Genomic DNA, 18,108 nt, shown 5'->3' on the forward strand with positions numbered 1-18,108 from the left:
GGACAACAACAACAAAATATTTTAGGTCTAATTATGCAACTAACTACCCTTTCAAGCTCGCATAATATTCATGACAGTGCCAGTGTCAACAGAGTGTGTCTACTGTTAGATGTTAACAGTTGTATAAACACAGTATAAAGCTGCTGGGTCCCACATCCAAGCACAGGGCCACTACTCACACATGGTCCCATTACTATATTTCCTCTAATACAGCATGATCATGGCAAAGAGGGCAGAATTTCCCATCCTGCTATGTATTAGCAGCTTTGTTCCCTTCTCTTTAAATCTGGAGGTGTTGGCCGTAACAGCCGTAGTTTAATTTCTTCTGCCTACTGCTACTACACACTGTTTTTCTCACAATGGATGTAACCCACTGCTGTTTCACATTAACAGAAAGGGCAGGTGGATAGCAAATGGACTACTGGCACTTGTATGGAGAAGAAGTAACAGTAGCACCTCAGCCACAGAAGAGGTGGTAAACCATGGGGAAGGTACACTCCCTGAGATTCTAGAGCAGGGGTCGGCAACCTTTATCACCCAAAGAGCCATTTGGACCCGTTTTCCATGGCCCCGAAGATCTACCGAGCCGAAGAGGCGGATCCACACAGAGCTGCCTCCAATTCGGCCCATCCACTCACCTTTCCTTCCAGCGCTGTTCTGAAGGGCTGGAGGGACACGCCCATGCTACCTTCCGACCTCCAGGCCACGCAGAGCCGCAGTATAAGGCTGAAAGAGCTGCATGCGGCTCCGGAGCCACGGGTTGCAGACCCCTGTTCTAGAGGAACACACTGAGGCCATAATATTGGAGGACTCCCCCCAAAACTAGGAATCAGCACTGATTAATGATTTCAGTGATACAAATTAACTAATGATACAGGCAAGACTCAGACTGTATATACCATTTTCAGCTTAAAACAACAATGGAACAAGATAAGTAGCTTCAGCTAAGAAGAAGAAGAAGAGTTTGGATTTATATCCCCCCTTTCTCTCCTGCAGGAGACTCAAATGGGCTTACAATCTCCTTGCCCTTTCCCCCTCACAACAAACACCCTGTGAGGTAGGTGGGGCTGAGAGAGCTCCGAGAAGCTGTGACTAGCCCAAGGTCACCCAGCTGGCGTGTTTGGGAGTGTACAGGCTAATCTGAATTCCCGAGATAAGCCTCCACAGCTCAGGAGGCAGAGCTGGGAATCAAACCCGGTTCCTCCAGATTAGATACACAAGCTCTTAACCTCCTACGCCACTGCTGCTCCTAAAAGCACACTATTGTAAATATATGCAGGGGAAAAGGTCAGAGCCAAGAAAACACAATGAAAACACTAGATTGGTTTCTGCTAAATAGATTTAATTTGCAGCTTCAAAATTTCTTTACTACTTGGATCACTGAAGTACAACATCAACATGCTGCACATATGTGCTTGCATGCACGTGCGTGCAGCATGTTGATGTGCTACTTGTGATTCAATTAATAAAGACATTTAATATGTATAAAACATTATATATCAGTATATATTTAAGTGACAAGATCCTCATCCTTTTTTCTATTACTTCTGAACGTTAGGCCCTAAGTACCATTTTCCAAAACATATCTATTTATTTTGACAGCTAGAAGCAGAAACCTGCAAAGATTTGTGGGAGGCATCTCATTTCTTCTTCCTCCACCATTTCCTCTTTCCCTTTCCTGAAAGCTTCAATAGCTCCCTTTTCTACTTCTTGCTCTTTTTCTAGGGTTGCCAACATGCAGATGGGGCCTGGAGATCTCCTAGAATCTCAATAGATCTCCCAACGACAGAGATTAGTTCCCCATAGGGTTTCCAGCTCCAATTTGGAAATTCCTGGAGATTTGGGGAGTGGAAGGGCAGGATTTGGGTAGTGAAGTAATCTTAACTGAGTATAATATCATAGCAATAATATCTTCTTGTTAAAGTCCCGTCTGGGTCTTTGAGGTGGTAGGAATGTCAAGTCCTGGCTTCTGAACCAGTACTCAAGAAACATAGGCCCTTTCCGCACTGCAGAAAGGGCGCCCCTGCACCGGCAGGAATTCTGCCGGTGGAGGGGTGGGGGCCATTCGCATGGGAGCATGCGAGCGGCCCCTGCAGAGGCCGGCGCAGGAGAGGCGGCTAAGCACGGAGCCGCCTCTTCCCCATCCCCCCCACTCACCTCGTCACCCTGTGTCGCCCTGCTGGACTCCTAAGACCCGCCCACGCTGCCCTCTGACCTCCAGCGAGGGAGGGTCTCAGCAGTCCAGTAGAGCGACGCAGGATGACGAGGTGAGTGGGGGGGACGGGGAAAACAGCGTGTTCCTGGCGGTGCCGTTCGCACTGCATCGGCGGGAACACGCTGTTTTCCAAACAGGAGGGAGGTGGAGCCTGACGCCGCTCTGGGGGAGGTGGAGGGGAGCCAGGTCGGCGCTGCTGCATTTCAGGGCGCCCAGGGCACCGTATTTGGCCCGTGCGGAAAGGGCCATAGTGAATTTCTATATATATATTTATTTAAAAGGTAGTATCTTTTAAAAAGTGCAGTGAGTTCAAAATCATAAGGCGCATTTCCAGATACACAATAAAACAATAAAGTACACTTACTGACTAAAAGAAAAACTCGCTAGAAAATATAATAGAAGTCCTCAGTGTGTAAGCAAAGTTTTTCAAACAAAGACGATATAGACAATAGACAAAGGAAAGATGGCTGCTAACTCTGATGAGATTAATTTATGGCATAAGCTGGCCACTCCAAATAATTACCAATAAACCAATCAGATATCAAGTTAGTGAGAACTCTCTGGAAGGTGAGCAAGTTACCTGGCCTTTTTGGAACTTTCTATAGGTCTTTAGCTGGCCAATTGGATCCAACTGAAAATCATTGGAGACTTTTTATGCTCATAATGGGAATCTGACTTTGGTGGTGGTATAGCCTATCACTATCTGCAAATACCTGCTTCTAAGCTATGTGAAAAACAAGTGAGTCATAAAACAAGATTTAAAAGAAGATTTTTGTAAGCTTTCCAGCAATCAAAATGGAGTCTCCTTGGATGTAGAAATATGCAAGCAAAATGGTTATTCTCGTCACACTCCTTCCCATCCAATAGCCAATCTACCCTGCCCCAGGAGCCTCTACCTAGGAAAACCATGGCCCAATTATGTGGTCACTGGGTCAGACCCACTTGCATGATGGGGAACTCTCAAGGACTCTCTTTCCCTCCCCATGGCAATCCCATATCTCCTTTCCCTGCTTCATTCTCTCCTTCTCAGCCAACTGTCAACCTATCTGCCTCCCATCTTCAGTTACATATTATTAATTTACTTCATTCATACCCCACCTTTCTCCACAGTGAGGACCAAAGCAGCTCATTCTACTTTCCCCTTCCCCTCTTTATCTGCACAACAAACCTCTAAGGTAGGTTAGACTGAAAGTATATGACTATTCCAAAATCACTTGGTGAGTTTCCACAGCAAGATGGTGTGGGAACGGATCAGAATGTGTATTAAATTGTTTAATCAAGGAAGATTAATCCAAATGAACCAGAGATTGCAATGAATCAAAATGGAGCTTCTGTGTAAGTGACCAGCAAAAGCTTGCATTTTAGCAAAAGGTCAGAAGCCAGGTTTCTCAGTGAATATGCAGGCCAGCAAGATAACATCTTTGGTATCTTGGCACTGAGGGCCTACGTGACAGAAGACAAGATGCATTTTATATGACCTTGTTTTCTTGGTTAGGTTTTTAGGTTAGAAATAGAATGTGATTAGTTAAATTACAAAGTGGTTTTTCTATATAGTTAAATGAACACATAAATGATAAGGAAGTGATTCATATTCACATGTATTTGTATTTCACTATAATTCTATTGTCTTAGAATCATTGTATAATTGTTAGAATCATGTTTTAACATTTCATGCTGGGGAATTGAAGAGAAGTTTTATGATCCAGAAGAATGTCAGAATGCTGCATAGCTTAAGCCTGCATTGCCTAAGGCATCTCTCTCTGAGAGCCAAACTCAGAGAACGGGTTTTTCTTGGAGGAACAAGCTACCTTTTATTACTATCCTTTGTATATGCATAGAGGCCATAAACTAACAGCATGTAGCGTTTGAATTACAGAAGGAATGTGACGTAGAAATATAGGCTGTCTTTATTCGTGACCAGGAGACAGATTCTATCCAATTAGATTCTTAAGGTATATGGATCATAATACGTAGAGTAAGGGGAAGGATTATGTGACGTCTTTGCATCTACAAAAACTCAGGTTTTCCTATACTGGGCGTGTCTCTCGCTTGAGAGCACCACGGCCGCTCCTTCGGGAGAGGTCATCTCCTGTAACATTCTAAACATTGTATTGGGGCGTGCCCCTCCTTAGGGAGAGGTCACCTTCTGTAACTTATCTGTATTCTGTAACATTCTGAATTCAGTGTCTATCACTCGAGGGCACTGGGGAGTGTTCACATTCTGTAACTTGCTATATTCTGCTAAGTAAACTGTCTGTTTGTTTTTCTAATATCAGATGCCTTGCTTTTATTTCTAACTTAGTTTTTCTTAAAACTAATCTTGCTGTGTAGGACCAGAGAGCGGATCTGCCCCCACAATGGGAATTTAAACTTGAGCCTCCCAGACCCTATTCTGAAGCACTAACAGCTACAGCACACTGTACTTGCATAAAGTGGCTGCTGTTGAACTGTGTAGTACACAATCAAACCTGGTTGAGTCATGAGAGTTGAGTAGTATTAAGTCATTCAAAAACTGCTGGCAGTCCTAAGGTTGTCAACCTCCACATCAGTCCTAGAGATCTCCCATAATTACTACTGTATTTCAGACACCAGAGATCTGTCCCCCTGGAAAAAAAATTGCTTTGGAAAGTGGATTCTATGGCATTACATTTGACTGAGGCCTCTCCAAACCCTGCCCTCCTCTGATTCCACTACAAAACCTCCAGCAGTTTCCCAACCTGGAGCTGACAACCTAAGCCAGACCTGACACCAATGTGTTACTGTGGTAGGACAGAGGGGCCTAATTTTAGGAAGCAGGGTTCTACCAGTGTCCCCTAGATGTGCCTTGGCAATAAAGGCTCAGATGAAATACAATATCCTGTGTCTGTATTATAGGAAAGGAACCAACCTGGGCAAACCCTCCAGTCTCACATTGGAATGTGTAGCTGCTAGCTACACCCTTTCTAAAGACTTGACTATCACTATCTGGATGACAATTGCCAGTACCTAGGAAATGGCCACCATTCCTAGAAACTGCACACCTGCTCTCTTGCTCACAAAAGATATGCTAAATGTCAGCCAGCCTAATACAATCAAGCTTCCTTACAATTCTTACCTTGCTAATCCTATCACATGCTTCCTGCTCTACTCCTGGGAACCTCTCAGCCTTACTTTGAATTGGAATACTCTAGAGTTGTGACTTCATCAGTTCCGCTCGAAATCTAATCAACTGCTGGATGTTCCCTGGCTTTGACTCATCAAGCCATGTCCACAGCATTGTCTTCCTCTAGAGGACAGGAGCCTTCTTTGTTTAGGAAGATTAGCTCTCTAACATTGTCTGAGAGCAAAATTTCCTATATCAAAGCTTACCCACACTGTAGTCTTTGGCCTGCATGTATGGACAGGTTGTACTGTGTGCCAGCTGCTCTACCCTTCTCATTGGAATCCAATACAGGCATTGGACTCTGCCCTTTGGACCTTATTCTTTTCAAGACAGGAAGCTATTATCCTCCCCACAATGACCTATTCTCTTCCAAACCTATCCCCTCACCTTTTTCTCAATCCTATGAATTCCCTGAATTCTTTGTGTGCTTTTATTTTTACCAATTGCATGTGTGTATGTTTATTATTTCATTTCCCTAATAAAAAACTGTTAAATTTTATTCCTGGCTCTCTGTGGCTTTCTAAGGAAAAGACCCCTATAAGACGACTTTCTAAGGAGAAAGACTGAAATAAACTTAGATGGCAAAGACTCTGGTTACTCCCTCTTGCAACTTAAGGCATGTTCCCTTCTAATTCCCCATCCTAACAGGGACAGATCCTACTATTTCAGGTAATAAATGAATCTTCCCTCAGAGGTTAAAATAAGGAAAGGGCTCTGACTCCTCTCCCTGCCTTTTACTGAAGATAATCAAGCCTGGAATGCTTTGGTTGCTCAGTGACAGCCACCAAGGGCCTTCTGTTTCTTAAAACTATAGGTATTCCTTCTATCATTTTTTATTTTTAAAAATCCCTCTCCCAATGTTTTTTTTATTTCAGATTTTTTTGCAAGCCTGAGGCATTTTCAACTTTGTAGTTGTCTTGTTTTTTCACATTTCCAAGCAGGGTATAACGCCATAGAGCTCACCATCTAAAATATCATTTTCTCCAAAGGAACTGATCTCTGTCATTCAAAAACTGACTGACACAGAGTAGAATCTATGGCATTATATTTGGCGGAGGCTTCTCCTCTCCTTAAACCCTGCCCTCCTCTAACTCCACCACAAAATCTCCAGAAATTTCCTAACTTGCAGCTGCCAAACCCAGCCAGGCCTAACCCTAATAAATCCTCCCTCAAAGGCCAAAATAAGCCTGGAAAGAATAAAGCCCTCTCCCCTACTGACAGAATGAATCCAGGAATATTTGGGTTCCCTAACAACCTAAGTTCACAGGCACTCCTTTTATCATTGTCAAGTTTTTAAACACCAATGTATTTTTATTTTTGGATTTCACATTTTTTCTGAAAAGCTGGGGCCCTTTTCAGGCTTGTGGAAAAAATATATATTACCTGTTTACAGCTCAAGTCACTGGATTTAAGTACATTCAGATGTGGCCAACTTTGCTATTATATAGATAATACTCCACTTTTCTTCCTTACGAGGACTCAGAGAAGCTTATAACATCATTCTCCATTGTATCCCTCACAACAATAATCATCGAAGGTTAAGAGTGCCTTACTGAACCAAAATAAGCTTACATGGCAAAGATGCAAACCTGGGTCTCCCAGATTATAATATTACACTCTAAACCACTATACCATGATGGTTTAAAAAGAAACCAACAGCACAATCCAGAACTGTCAGGCGGATGGGAAGCAGTGCTGCTCAGCCTGCCTCAAAGGGCTTTCCCACAGCATGGGAAGCCCAAAAAGATTTTTAAAAATACTCACCTACTACTCCCCCATACAAGAGGATAGAGATATGCCATGTGGCATATCTCCACTGGAGATTCCGCTGGCACACAGGGGCCAGCCAGGCTCTGGAGACCCACCAAGGTTGTGCCCACCAGAGTGCTCCCAGAACACTCCCACCATGCCAACACAGCTAGGGGGTGGCAATGCCAGGCATTGCTGCAACGGGGTGCTAGCAGATTTGTCCCTTCGCCAGGGTGAGTGCTCCAGGGCATAAGCCCACACCTCCTCCATAGGCGAATTCAGTCCCCCGCTGGATTGGACTGCCTGACAGATTTCTGCTGACTTTCCAATCCATCATCTTTTGCACACATATGTTCTTTCATTGTGGAATATTGTCATGGTTTGTCAATATTATGGATGAATAATTCAATAACTCACAACACATATGTGCAAATGCTGTTTAGATGTTTGTTCAAACTTGCCACAAGAGTTACATTATTTGTGGTCATGCTCAGCAATCCTCAAAGCGATCGTGACCTCATAAACACATGTACAGAATACAACTGATACTATAAATCTACACAAGTAGAAGAGTTTAATTAGGAATGTTTCTTAATTCTTCCTCAGCTGAAATTCTCCACAGAATTCAGAATCCCTGTCAGAGCTGTCAAATGTCATGGAATAGAATTGAATGCATTTTTTTCTTTTTTCTTTCTGTCCTGGATTTTTTGGGGGATGGGGAAAGATAACCATTTAAATATGTGTTGCCATTGTGTAAATATGGACTAAAATAAATATCAAAGATTTATAAAATTTATTTAAATATGAGTCATGCACATATATACATAGAGACACCATGGAAATTTAGCTGAAACAATGGAATGTTGCAGAATAGAACACTAAATGCAGCACAATTGTAAAACAAATGTATAATAAATGACTTTGTCAAACCCTCAATTAAGTTATTTCCTGTATTAATAAACAGTTCTCACTATGCACAGGAGAAACATATTGATTTATGAATAGATAACTAAGAAAAAGCTATGGTGGTACTAGCATGAATATACCAAATTGAAAATCTCTTGTAGGTTCCAAAATCTCACCTACCATCCAATTTTACTACAATACACAGAACATCTGAACAGTGTTATAATATGGCTGACATGCTAAGAAACCTCAGAACTAGATGAGAAATGCTATGTAAATGAAAAAATGAAGTTTCTCTATCAACTAACAGAGAATACAATAAGTACAGCATTGACCTAGCTTTCAAAAAGCAAAAGGAAACAATATAGACAAACAGCAACCACATAACTTATCAAGAGCCTGGAACTTTGAGCACCACATATTTTGAGAGGTCCTAGTGCTAATTCATTTCCTATTCCCAGCAGTAGATGGCAGCAACCAGATTACAAAATAATCTACAGGTACAAGAGGCAGAAGAAAGAGATGAATATAACTGTCATTTCCCTCCCCTCTCCTCCCACCCCCAGTGTCTACAGATCATATATGATCTCATGTAAATTTTATTCTTTCTCTCTGATCATACATGCCTCCGGCCAAAAACGGAATTATTAACATCCATAGAATTCCATTAGCGTAATGAATTAATTTGCTTCAATATGTTAAGCATTAACAATGTGCGATATCCTTGGGCACTTTTATGATAAAAATGATGTTGCTCAAATTACAGTAAGGCTTGTCACTAAAAAGGGGCTGAATGTTTGTTTGAAAGCGCTTTACAAAATGTAATCTACATATGGGGTGCAATCCAGATGCAATCTACATAAAGAATGTGCATGTCACAAATAAAGCTTCAGGTCTGCCTTTCAATTTAAATTTCCATAGATAGCACATTTTTAATATGGAGGGACAATGTCCATGGTAGTAGAGTCATGTAAAATAACAGCATCGTGTCAGAAACAGCATATTTGAACCACCTTCTAGTCTAAATAGATCACATAACAGTAACAATAGTGTATATGTGTCATATTGCCAAAAGTAATTTCTCCCAAATTCAGAATACAAACACCAGTGGTTTGGATTTCATCTAAAAGAGAAATCCCCTTTTCTTCCCTCCCTTCTCCTCCAACTCTTACCCCCACTTACCTGCATAAGCCTTACAAACACCAAATACAACTTTCGTTCTGCCTTTTTCTGGAATATTTTCAAAATTCAAATTCTTCATAGGTTGTAGCAGTTGAAGCTCGGAGGGAGAAGGCCTCATCCCTCTAAATTAGATTGCCACCGGAACTACATTTCCCAGAGATCCATTTCCACAGGAACTACATTTCCCAGAGATCCTAGCACCCACCCAGCCCAAACAGTAATCAATATATAGACAAAGACTCTTCTTGACTTCCTACAGCTACTGCAGACTGCACACACAGACAAAATTGGGAGTGGCAAGGCATGACTGAAGCTTATGGGCTGGAACCATGAAACTGTGAATCAGTTTAGAGAGTTCTTGGCAAACAGAAGTGCTTTCCCTTGAGAGTTCCTTGGCACACATGTAGTTTACTAGACACTTTCCAGTTTTATCTTGGAAACTTCTCCCATAACTATTTGAGATAGGTTTGCCAGAGGCAGATTTTCTGGACTTCTTTCAATCAGGCTTCAGGTTGGGATATGAACAGAGACTGCTTTGGCGGCCTTAGAAGATAACCATTATCAAGAACTTGATGGGGGAAAAGGTGACCCGGCTAATTCTGCTGGATCTCTCTGTAGCCTTTGATAATGTCAACCATAATATTCTACTGAGCCAACTCACAGAGCTGGGACTAAGGTGTACTGGCTCTTTTTGCATGGAACACTTACCCCAGGACTCTTCTCTGAGCAGTGGGCTTACAGAAGACTCTCGTCATAAGTCTCTGTTTACCTGTGAGGAGGCACTTCCTCCTTTCCCTGCACTTATTCTGTAGAGAGTTCTCCAGGTCTTGTTCTCTTAACTCTGCCCATCAAGTAATTTTTAAAGGCACAGATCTCATTCTACCCCATAGTCAAGACTGCTGGCTTAGCCCTTTAAGCTGCACTCATATTGATATTACTGTTCCAATAGTAATCCCCATCCCTCAATGAAAGAAGCAAAACAATTCCATGGACTGCTAAAGAAGGGAACAGGCTGCTAAAGAAGGGGACCATCCCAGAACCTAGACTATCTTTCCCCCGCTTTCCTCCCCTCCACACAACACTTCCTGCTGCTGGTGCTGCTGCCACTGGAGGACAGAGACTTGTTATTTCGAAGCTCTCTTTATAGCAATATAAAGATAATTCAAAGTTGGTGTTGTGTGAGTGAGTTTCTTTTTTGATCCTTGAAGCAACTGGCAACATGGAAGGGGGGATTATTTACCTCTAGGGTTTTGCAGGGTTCAATCTTATCCCCCACACTATTTAATAACTACACAAAACAACTGGGAATGGTCATCAGGAGATGTGAGCCGCAGTATCACCAAAATACGGATGATATCCAGATTTACAGATTTATCCTAAGCTCTATGCTGGGGATAATTAGGAAAGGAATTGATAATAAAACTGCAAAGATTGTCATGCCCTTATATAAAGCAGTGGTGCGACCACACTTGGAGTACTGTGTTCAGTTCTGGTCACCATATCTCAAAAAGGATATCGAAGAGATAGAAAAAGTGCAGAGAAGGGCAATGAGGATGATTGTGGGAGTGGAGCACCTTCCTTATGAGGAGAGGCTGCAACGTTTGGGACTCTTTAGTTTGGAGAGGAGACGAGTGAGGGGGGATATGATTGAAGTCTATAAAATTATGCATGGGGTAGAAAATGTCGACAGAGAGAAATTTTTCTCTCACACAATACTAGAACCAGGGGGCATACACTGAAAATGCTGGGGGGAAGAATTAGGACTAATAAAAGGAAACATTTCTTCATGCAACATGTGATTGGTGTTTGAAATATGCTGCCACAGGAGGTGGTGATGGCCACTAACCTGGATAGCTTTAAAAGGGGCTTGGACAGATTTATGGAGGAGAAGTCGATCTATGGCTACCAATCTTGATCCTCCTAAATCTGAGATTGCAAATGCCTTAGCAGACCAGGTGCTCAGGAGCAGCAGCAGCAGCAGAAGGCCATTGCTTTCACATCCTGCATGTGAGCTCCCAAAGGCATCTGGTGGGCCACTGCAAGTAGCAGAGTGCTGGACTAGATGGACTCTGGTCTGATCCTTCTTTCTTTCTTTCGCACCTAATTTTGAACTGGGTCTCGGAGTCAATAATGGGCTAGATAAAAACAAACTTAAACTTAATCCTAACAAGATTTCTCTGGTTCTCTTGGTTAGCAGAAAGGCAAACAAGGGACTTTTGATCTCTCCTGTTGGATGGGACTATACTCCCATTGAAAAGCCAGGTTCACAGCATGAGAGCACTGCTTGACACAACAGTTACCTTAAAAAAGTCAGGTGGCTTCGGTAGCTTGGAATGCTTTTGTCCAGCTGCCGCTGGTACATCACCTAAGCTTATTCCTGCTTCAGTCTGATCAAGTCACTATGATCCATGACTTAATCACATCTAGATCACTCTGCTACAAGACATTCTATTTGGGGCTACCCTTGAAGAGTATTCAGTGCTGCAGCTAGTGCAAAATGTGATGGCAATACTGCTGGTTGGAACCAGCATGTAACCCTGATACTACAACAATTACACTGATGTAGTATGATGAAGCATATGACCCTGATACTACAATTACACTGGCTGCTAATCTGCTCCAAAATCATAGAATCATAGAGTTGGAAGAGACCACAAGGCCTATCAAGTCCAACACCTCCCCCCCCCCTTGCAATGTAGGAATACACAATCAAAGCACTCCTGACAGATCCCATCCAGCCTCTGTTTCAAAACCTCCAGAGGAGACACCACTGCACTCTGAGGCAGTATATTCCATGGTTGAACAGCCCTTACTGTCAGACAGTTATTTCTAATGTTTAGGCAAAATCTCTTTTCCTGTATCTTGAATCCTTTACTCCTTGTTCTAATTTCCGGAGCAGCAGAAAACAAGCTTGCTCCCTCTTCAATATCACATATCTTAACATATTTAACCATGGCTATAATGTCACTCCTTAACCTTCTTTTCTCCAGACTAAACATACCCAGCCAAAGTCTCTCCTCATAGGCCATGGATTGCAAACCTTTTACCATTTTGGTCACCCCCTTTGGACCCTTCTAGATTGTCAATATCCTTCGTGAATTGTGATGCCAAAACTGGCCAAAGTGTACCAGGTGAGATCTGACCAATGCAGAATAGATATGTACTATTACAAATCTTAATCTAGACACTATGCTCCTATTGAAGCAGCCCAGAATTGCATTGGCTTTCTTGGCTACCACATCACACTGCTGACTCATGTTCAGTTTGTGGTCTACTAAGACTCCCAGATCCCTTGCACATGTAGTGTTGTCAAGCCAGGTGTCACCCATCCTATATGTGTGCATTTCATTTTTATCTGTGTAAGTGTAATATCTTACGTTTATCTCTCATGAAATTCATTTTGTTAGTTTTGGTGCAGCTCTCTAATCCATCCAGGTCATTTTGAATTCTGACCCTGTCTTCTGAGTTATTAGCTACCCCTCCTAATTTGGTGTCATCTGCAAATTTGATTAGCATGCCCTCTATTCCATCATCTAAGCCATTGATAAAAATATTGAACAGCATTTGCCCCAGAACAGAAACCTGTGGAACCCTACTAGTCACTTCTCTCCAGGACAAAGATGAGCCATTGGTGAGCATACTTTGAGCCCGGTCAATTAACCAATTACAAATCCATCTAACAGTAGCATTGTCTAACCCACATTTACTAGCTTACTTGCAAGAATATCATGGGGGACGTGTCAAAGGCCTAACTAAACTCAACGTATGCTATGTTCACAGCATTCCATTCATCTACCAAACTTGTCACTCTATTAAAAAAAAGAAGAGATAAGAGTAGTTTGGCATGCCTTGTTTTTGAGAGACCCATGCTGACTTTTAGTGATCACAGCATTCCCTTCTGGGTGCTTAATGATCTGCTCTAGAATCTTTCCTGGTATTGATGTCAGGGTGACTGGGCGATAATTGTTTGGGTCCTCTTTTTTTGCCCTTTTTTGAAGATGGAGACATTAGCTCTCCTCCAGTCTGCTGGGACTTCTGTTCTCTAGGAATTCTCAAAGATTATTGCAAGTGGTCTGAGATTACTTCTGCCTGTTCTTTTAATATCCTTAAATGTTCATCATACCCTGGAGATTTGAATTCATTTAAAGTATTCCTGTACTACCTGTTTATTATGTGCCCAATTCAGGTACTGGTTTTGCCAGTAAAGGCCCTATGTGGCTTGGGACTGGGGTGTTTGAAGGACCATCTTCTTTCATATGTTCCTGACCAGTAATTAGCATCACAGGAATATGATCTTCTGACTGCTTCACCAATCAAAGAAGTTTGTCATTTTGATAAATGAGATTTTTTTTCAGTGGCAGCCCCACAATTATGGAACAACCTCCCCATAAACATGTGACTAGCCCCCACATTTTTTATCTTCAGGAGGCAGCTGAAGACTTTATTTAGGTCTCCATTTGACTAAATTAGTTTTTATTTATTGGCAGGCCTAAATGAACATTTTCTCTTGAAGGTTTTAGGGTTGTTGTTTTTTAAAAAACAACAACATCGTTTTATTTACATTGTAAACTGCCTTGAGTTCTGTGAAGCAGAAAGGCAGCTAATAAATGCTTTACATAAAATTAAGTACTATAAAGCAGAAGGACCAGTCATTCCTGCTTAACTACAAGTGGCTCTAGTGAGTCCTTGCACTCCAGTCTGTTGTATGCCTCGTTTGCATCACAAACATCAAATGCTGCAGCAAGAAGCAGGGGCATTCTCTGCCTTTCTCCAGAACCTCAACCTCTTCGTTCTGAAAGGAGGAAGCCACCACTGATATAAGATACTGAAATCACACACCTTAATGCCATGTTATACATATGTATAGTGATCTCAAATACAGGAGTGTCCAGGTTTAAATTTATTTGTTCATAGAATCCATCTAAATGTTAAACCATAGAGGAAGGATTACAAACACCATTCCTAAGGTTTCAGATGTAACATATAGTGTAATATATTTGAGCTTATGGCACAAAAAAAGTGGTAAACATATGTTGCTCCCTTTGCATTTTTCTGGCTTTCAGAACACTACTGTAGAATTTTTGTCTGTTTATACTATCCACACTGAAAAATCAGGCCTTATTTTTACACAGGGGAAACTGGGATACGGGGGTTATTAGCAGCCATGTTTATGTTATGTTGCTTACTGCAAGTCCAACAGTCATATACCATTCTCCCTTTCACTGACATTTTACTTCAGTACTGATGGGAATAAAAAAGTGATTCTGTTCTAAATGTATAGCTTTATGCCACACCACAAGTTACCCAACCTGTAAACTACTCCCTGCCACACAGTTCTGCAACTAAATAGATGTGCTAGACAGAAGCCAAAAGAGTTATATGATCCAAATTATAATATCATCCAAGTTATCTAACAGATCAGTGACAGGAAAGGATGCAACTTTCCAAATTTCTCAAGCCCATAGTCTCTTGTCCATACTTTTATTCAAATTATCCACAAACTATATTCTACGGGCAACTTTAGCTCCACATCTGAACAGAAGTACAAACCCCTGCAAGAGAGGCAGACTTGGATTTGCAGGTACAGACTTTCAAACATTTCATTACACACAATTCAACCACCCCTCTTTTAAGGTGAAAGGAGATGAAAAGTAGAAGCAGGTGAAGAAGATTTTTTGAAGCTCCTTTGCCTGTAGATTACTGATGCCTTCTTGCCTGCACCGATCTAGCTAGTCTGTGAAGCGCTGACACTTACAATTCCCTTCAAAGCCTGCGTTTAAGGATGAATTTCCTGCAGGGAGTGTTTAGGAGGCTTGAGCAGAAAATAGGCCACAGTCTTGCCTAAATAAATCAAACCTTGTTAAGTTTGCTGGCTGCCAAATTTTAGATTAACCATGTGGGAAGTTATTAAGATAACATACAATAAAATATCAGCAAATGAATTAGCAGAATTTAAACAGAAACCTGCCTATGTAAGCTTTCAAATAAGGTCTTATGTGATCAGAAAGAACACGAATGAGATTTGCCACCAGTGAACCTTTTAAACCAAATTTTGAAAGAAACTTTCATTTAATACAGTCTCTAAATCTCAGAGAAAAGGTGGTGATAAAACCCTATTATATTAAAATGAACACAAATTCACGTGTGTCTTCTGATATTACTATCAGCAAAGTCTCCTATGCAGATGTGCCAGTGCTCATGAAACTATTTGCCTGTGTCAAATAGAACTGAACTCACCTGTCATATCATTGTAAAGTACTTGTTCTAGGTCGCCCAGCATTGTTATTATAACATCCTCATCAAGCTGTGCAGTTCCTTCACGTAAACAACCTTGCTCCTCCTCCACCCAGTTCTGGCTGGTGAAATTGGACTTAAAGGGTACATTTTCATCACTCAGCTTGCCGCTTTCTCCTTGGTCAGATGTATCCATAGGGTACTCACTGAGCCTTTTACTTGACTTCCTGCTTCGGACTGGTTGTGGCTCTCCTGCTTCCCATGGTGACTTGTTGCTGACATGATAAAGGGAGTGTGCTGATTTGGAGAGAGCTCTGGAAAGTGAGCCTCTGCTTCCAAGTTCTCCCTCTCTCTGGTGAGAAACCTGGCTGGACTTGGATGCACTGTCAAACCAGTTCTCCCGGCAGGAATATCGTCTCTTTTCCCCTTCACTTAGAAGAGTGAGATTGGTCAAAGACTTCTGTTTCTGAAGGCGACCACCCCCATTTCTTGCATCCTTGCCTCTGAACACCGAGAGTTCAGCAGGTCGTTGCATAATTTTAACCCAAGGTTTTCTCCGAATTAGATTTCACATTTCCTCGAGGTGCAGAAATTCAGATCTTTAAGCCACAGCATACAATTTAGGCACCATGCAGCATCTCTTTTCCCTAATACTGAAAATCACAGTGCAAGCATCCAGAACACGTGTTGAAAATTACTAGACATGCACAATCATTTTGTCTGAATTTATGCAGCTTTTGATGCTGCCAGTTCTTTCCAGTCCTGTTAATCTGCAGTACTTACAATCATTTCCCTTGAATTTCCTTTACACGGAAGAGAGTTGATCAAATACTCTGCTCCAGCACAGAAGTAATCCTAAAAGCCAAAGACGCTTCCCTCATTTCATCCAATCATTGGTCTCATCAGACCGTTGGCCTGCATCCCTTTCTACAGCTGCGGTGTTCTGAAATCCAAACTGAAGCACAAGTACCGCCTCCAGTGCATCCCTCACACTCTCTCATTAGATCACGACCAATTCCTATGCACAGTTCTTTACTTCAGATGGGCTGATAGAGATGCAAGCGCAGCCGGCACATCAGAGCTCAATACGAGCCAAAATTAACCAGTGAAGCAAAGCTCTGAAAAAGCTTCCTTGCATTTTAGTATTCAACCTGCATTCCCGGATATATGACTGTTCTCTGCTACTGCAGTGGATGCTGTTGGCTGCCATGGCAGCAAACAGCCTGGTGAATTAAACCAGAAAGACCTGAGCCTCAGCTCAGTTTTGTAATGTGAAGGGTTTCAGGATACAACCTAAACTGAATAGGATGCCCCAGCATTAGCTTTAAGTACCCCCTGGAATGTTTGTCTTCTATGTAAGGTAAGATTTAGAAAACAATTTCTTTCTTGTCACCACTATCCGTTGTGCAGGCAATTCAAAGCAGATTTATAACAGCTCTCGACTCTTGCTGCATATGCTGAATAAACATGTTCTCACAATATGAAGAATGTAAGGAATAGAAAATGTCATTATCCTTCTTTGCAGGGAAATCACTTCTAAAGTGAAACATTCATTTCCACCTCTAAAATAAAATGGAAGCATTAATGAACAATTAAAAATATTGTAAGAGAATCTACTGAAAAAAGGACTTTTAGTCGAGACCACATTCTTCCATCAACAAAAGGAATTTAAGGCTGAAATCTTATTGAATTTGGGGGGATTTGCTTCCAATATGTCAAGCCTAATATCAGAATGTCCATAATATTCACACATTTTGAACATATTTTCTAAATATTCTCTTGGAAAAAAATACTGCAAGAAAAAGGAAAATGTGTCATTTTTATCTATGGGGAAAATATCTTGTAATCATACCCCCAAAATTGACTTGCACATAAATGTGGCATTAAAGATTAAGTTATGTTCATATCTGAAGAGCTCAGATTAAAATGTCAATACAGAAATGCTATCAAAGAATCCAACTGCATTTGCCAGCCACACCTATAGATATGCAAGGCTCAACAGTAACTGCTAACATGTCTTCCTGCAAATGACAAAAATGATGAAGACAAATGGACAGATACTATGCACACTTCCTGAAGACATGACAAGAAGTGACATAACATTTGTGAGATGAGGCACGCCTGCCTTCTTCTACTTCAAAGTACCCATGTGGCATTGCTAATTTGATCATGAAAGTAGCACTGGGGAAGGAGGTTTTAACACTTTCTTCATGCACCATTTACCAACCTAACTGTCCTACCCCAGCCACTATTATCTCTTCCCTGGTGGAAAACACAAAAGTACAGGTCCAGCACTTCTCTCTTCCACCTGTAAGGCTCATAACAGCAGGAATAGGAGCTCAAGAAATTGGCATGGGTTGTGATTCCAAATGATGCAATTGTATCAATAAATACATGGGAAGCCTATAAAATTTGGTTGACAAGTGCTGGGCATTTTAAAAATGGTCATGTGTCAGCAAACAAAATGCAAGGAGATGAGGGTTACACTTAGACAAAGCTATCTTCAGAAAGAAAGGCCCCTGGACAGTACAGCAGAGCAAGTTTAATTTATTTTTAAAAACATAGGAGATCTGTGTTGGATCAGACTAATCATCCATCTAGCCCAGCATCCTGCTTCGCACAATGGCCAATTGGTCACTCTGGAAGCAAACAACAGGGCACGGAGGGTGAGGCCTTTCCC

General features: G+C 41.6%; 1 protein-coding gene across 6 annotated transcripts in view; it reads right to left on the minus strand.

Annotated features, from left to right (window-relative positions):
- The window catches only part of NAV3 (neuron navigator 3), a 605,012-nt gene that overhangs the window by 125,497 nt on the left and 461,407 nt on the right, over positions 1 to 18,108 (minus strand). The window contains exon 1 of one of the 6 annotated variants that reach the window (XM_048499148.1): positions 15,432 to 16,521. The exons of the other annotated variants lie outside the window; for them this stretch is intronic. Within the exon in view, the coding sequence (XP_048355105.1) occupies positions 15,432 to 15,963 (532 nt within the window). The 5' untranslated portion in view covers positions 15,964 to 16,521. Of the gene's footprint in view, positions 1 to 15,431; positions 16,522 to 18,108 lie in introns of those variants that run through there. 6 annotated transcript variants of the gene reach the window in all.

The sequence above is a fragment of the Sphaerodactylus townsendi genome, linkage group LG06, assembly GCF_021028975.2.
Source record: "Sphaerodactylus townsendi isolate TG3544 linkage group LG06, MPM_Stown_v2.3, whole genome shotgun sequence".
In the NCBI taxonomy this organism is placed as follows: domain Eukaryota; kingdom Metazoa; phylum Chordata; class Lepidosauria; order Squamata; family Sphaerodactylidae; genus Sphaerodactylus; species Sphaerodactylus townsendi.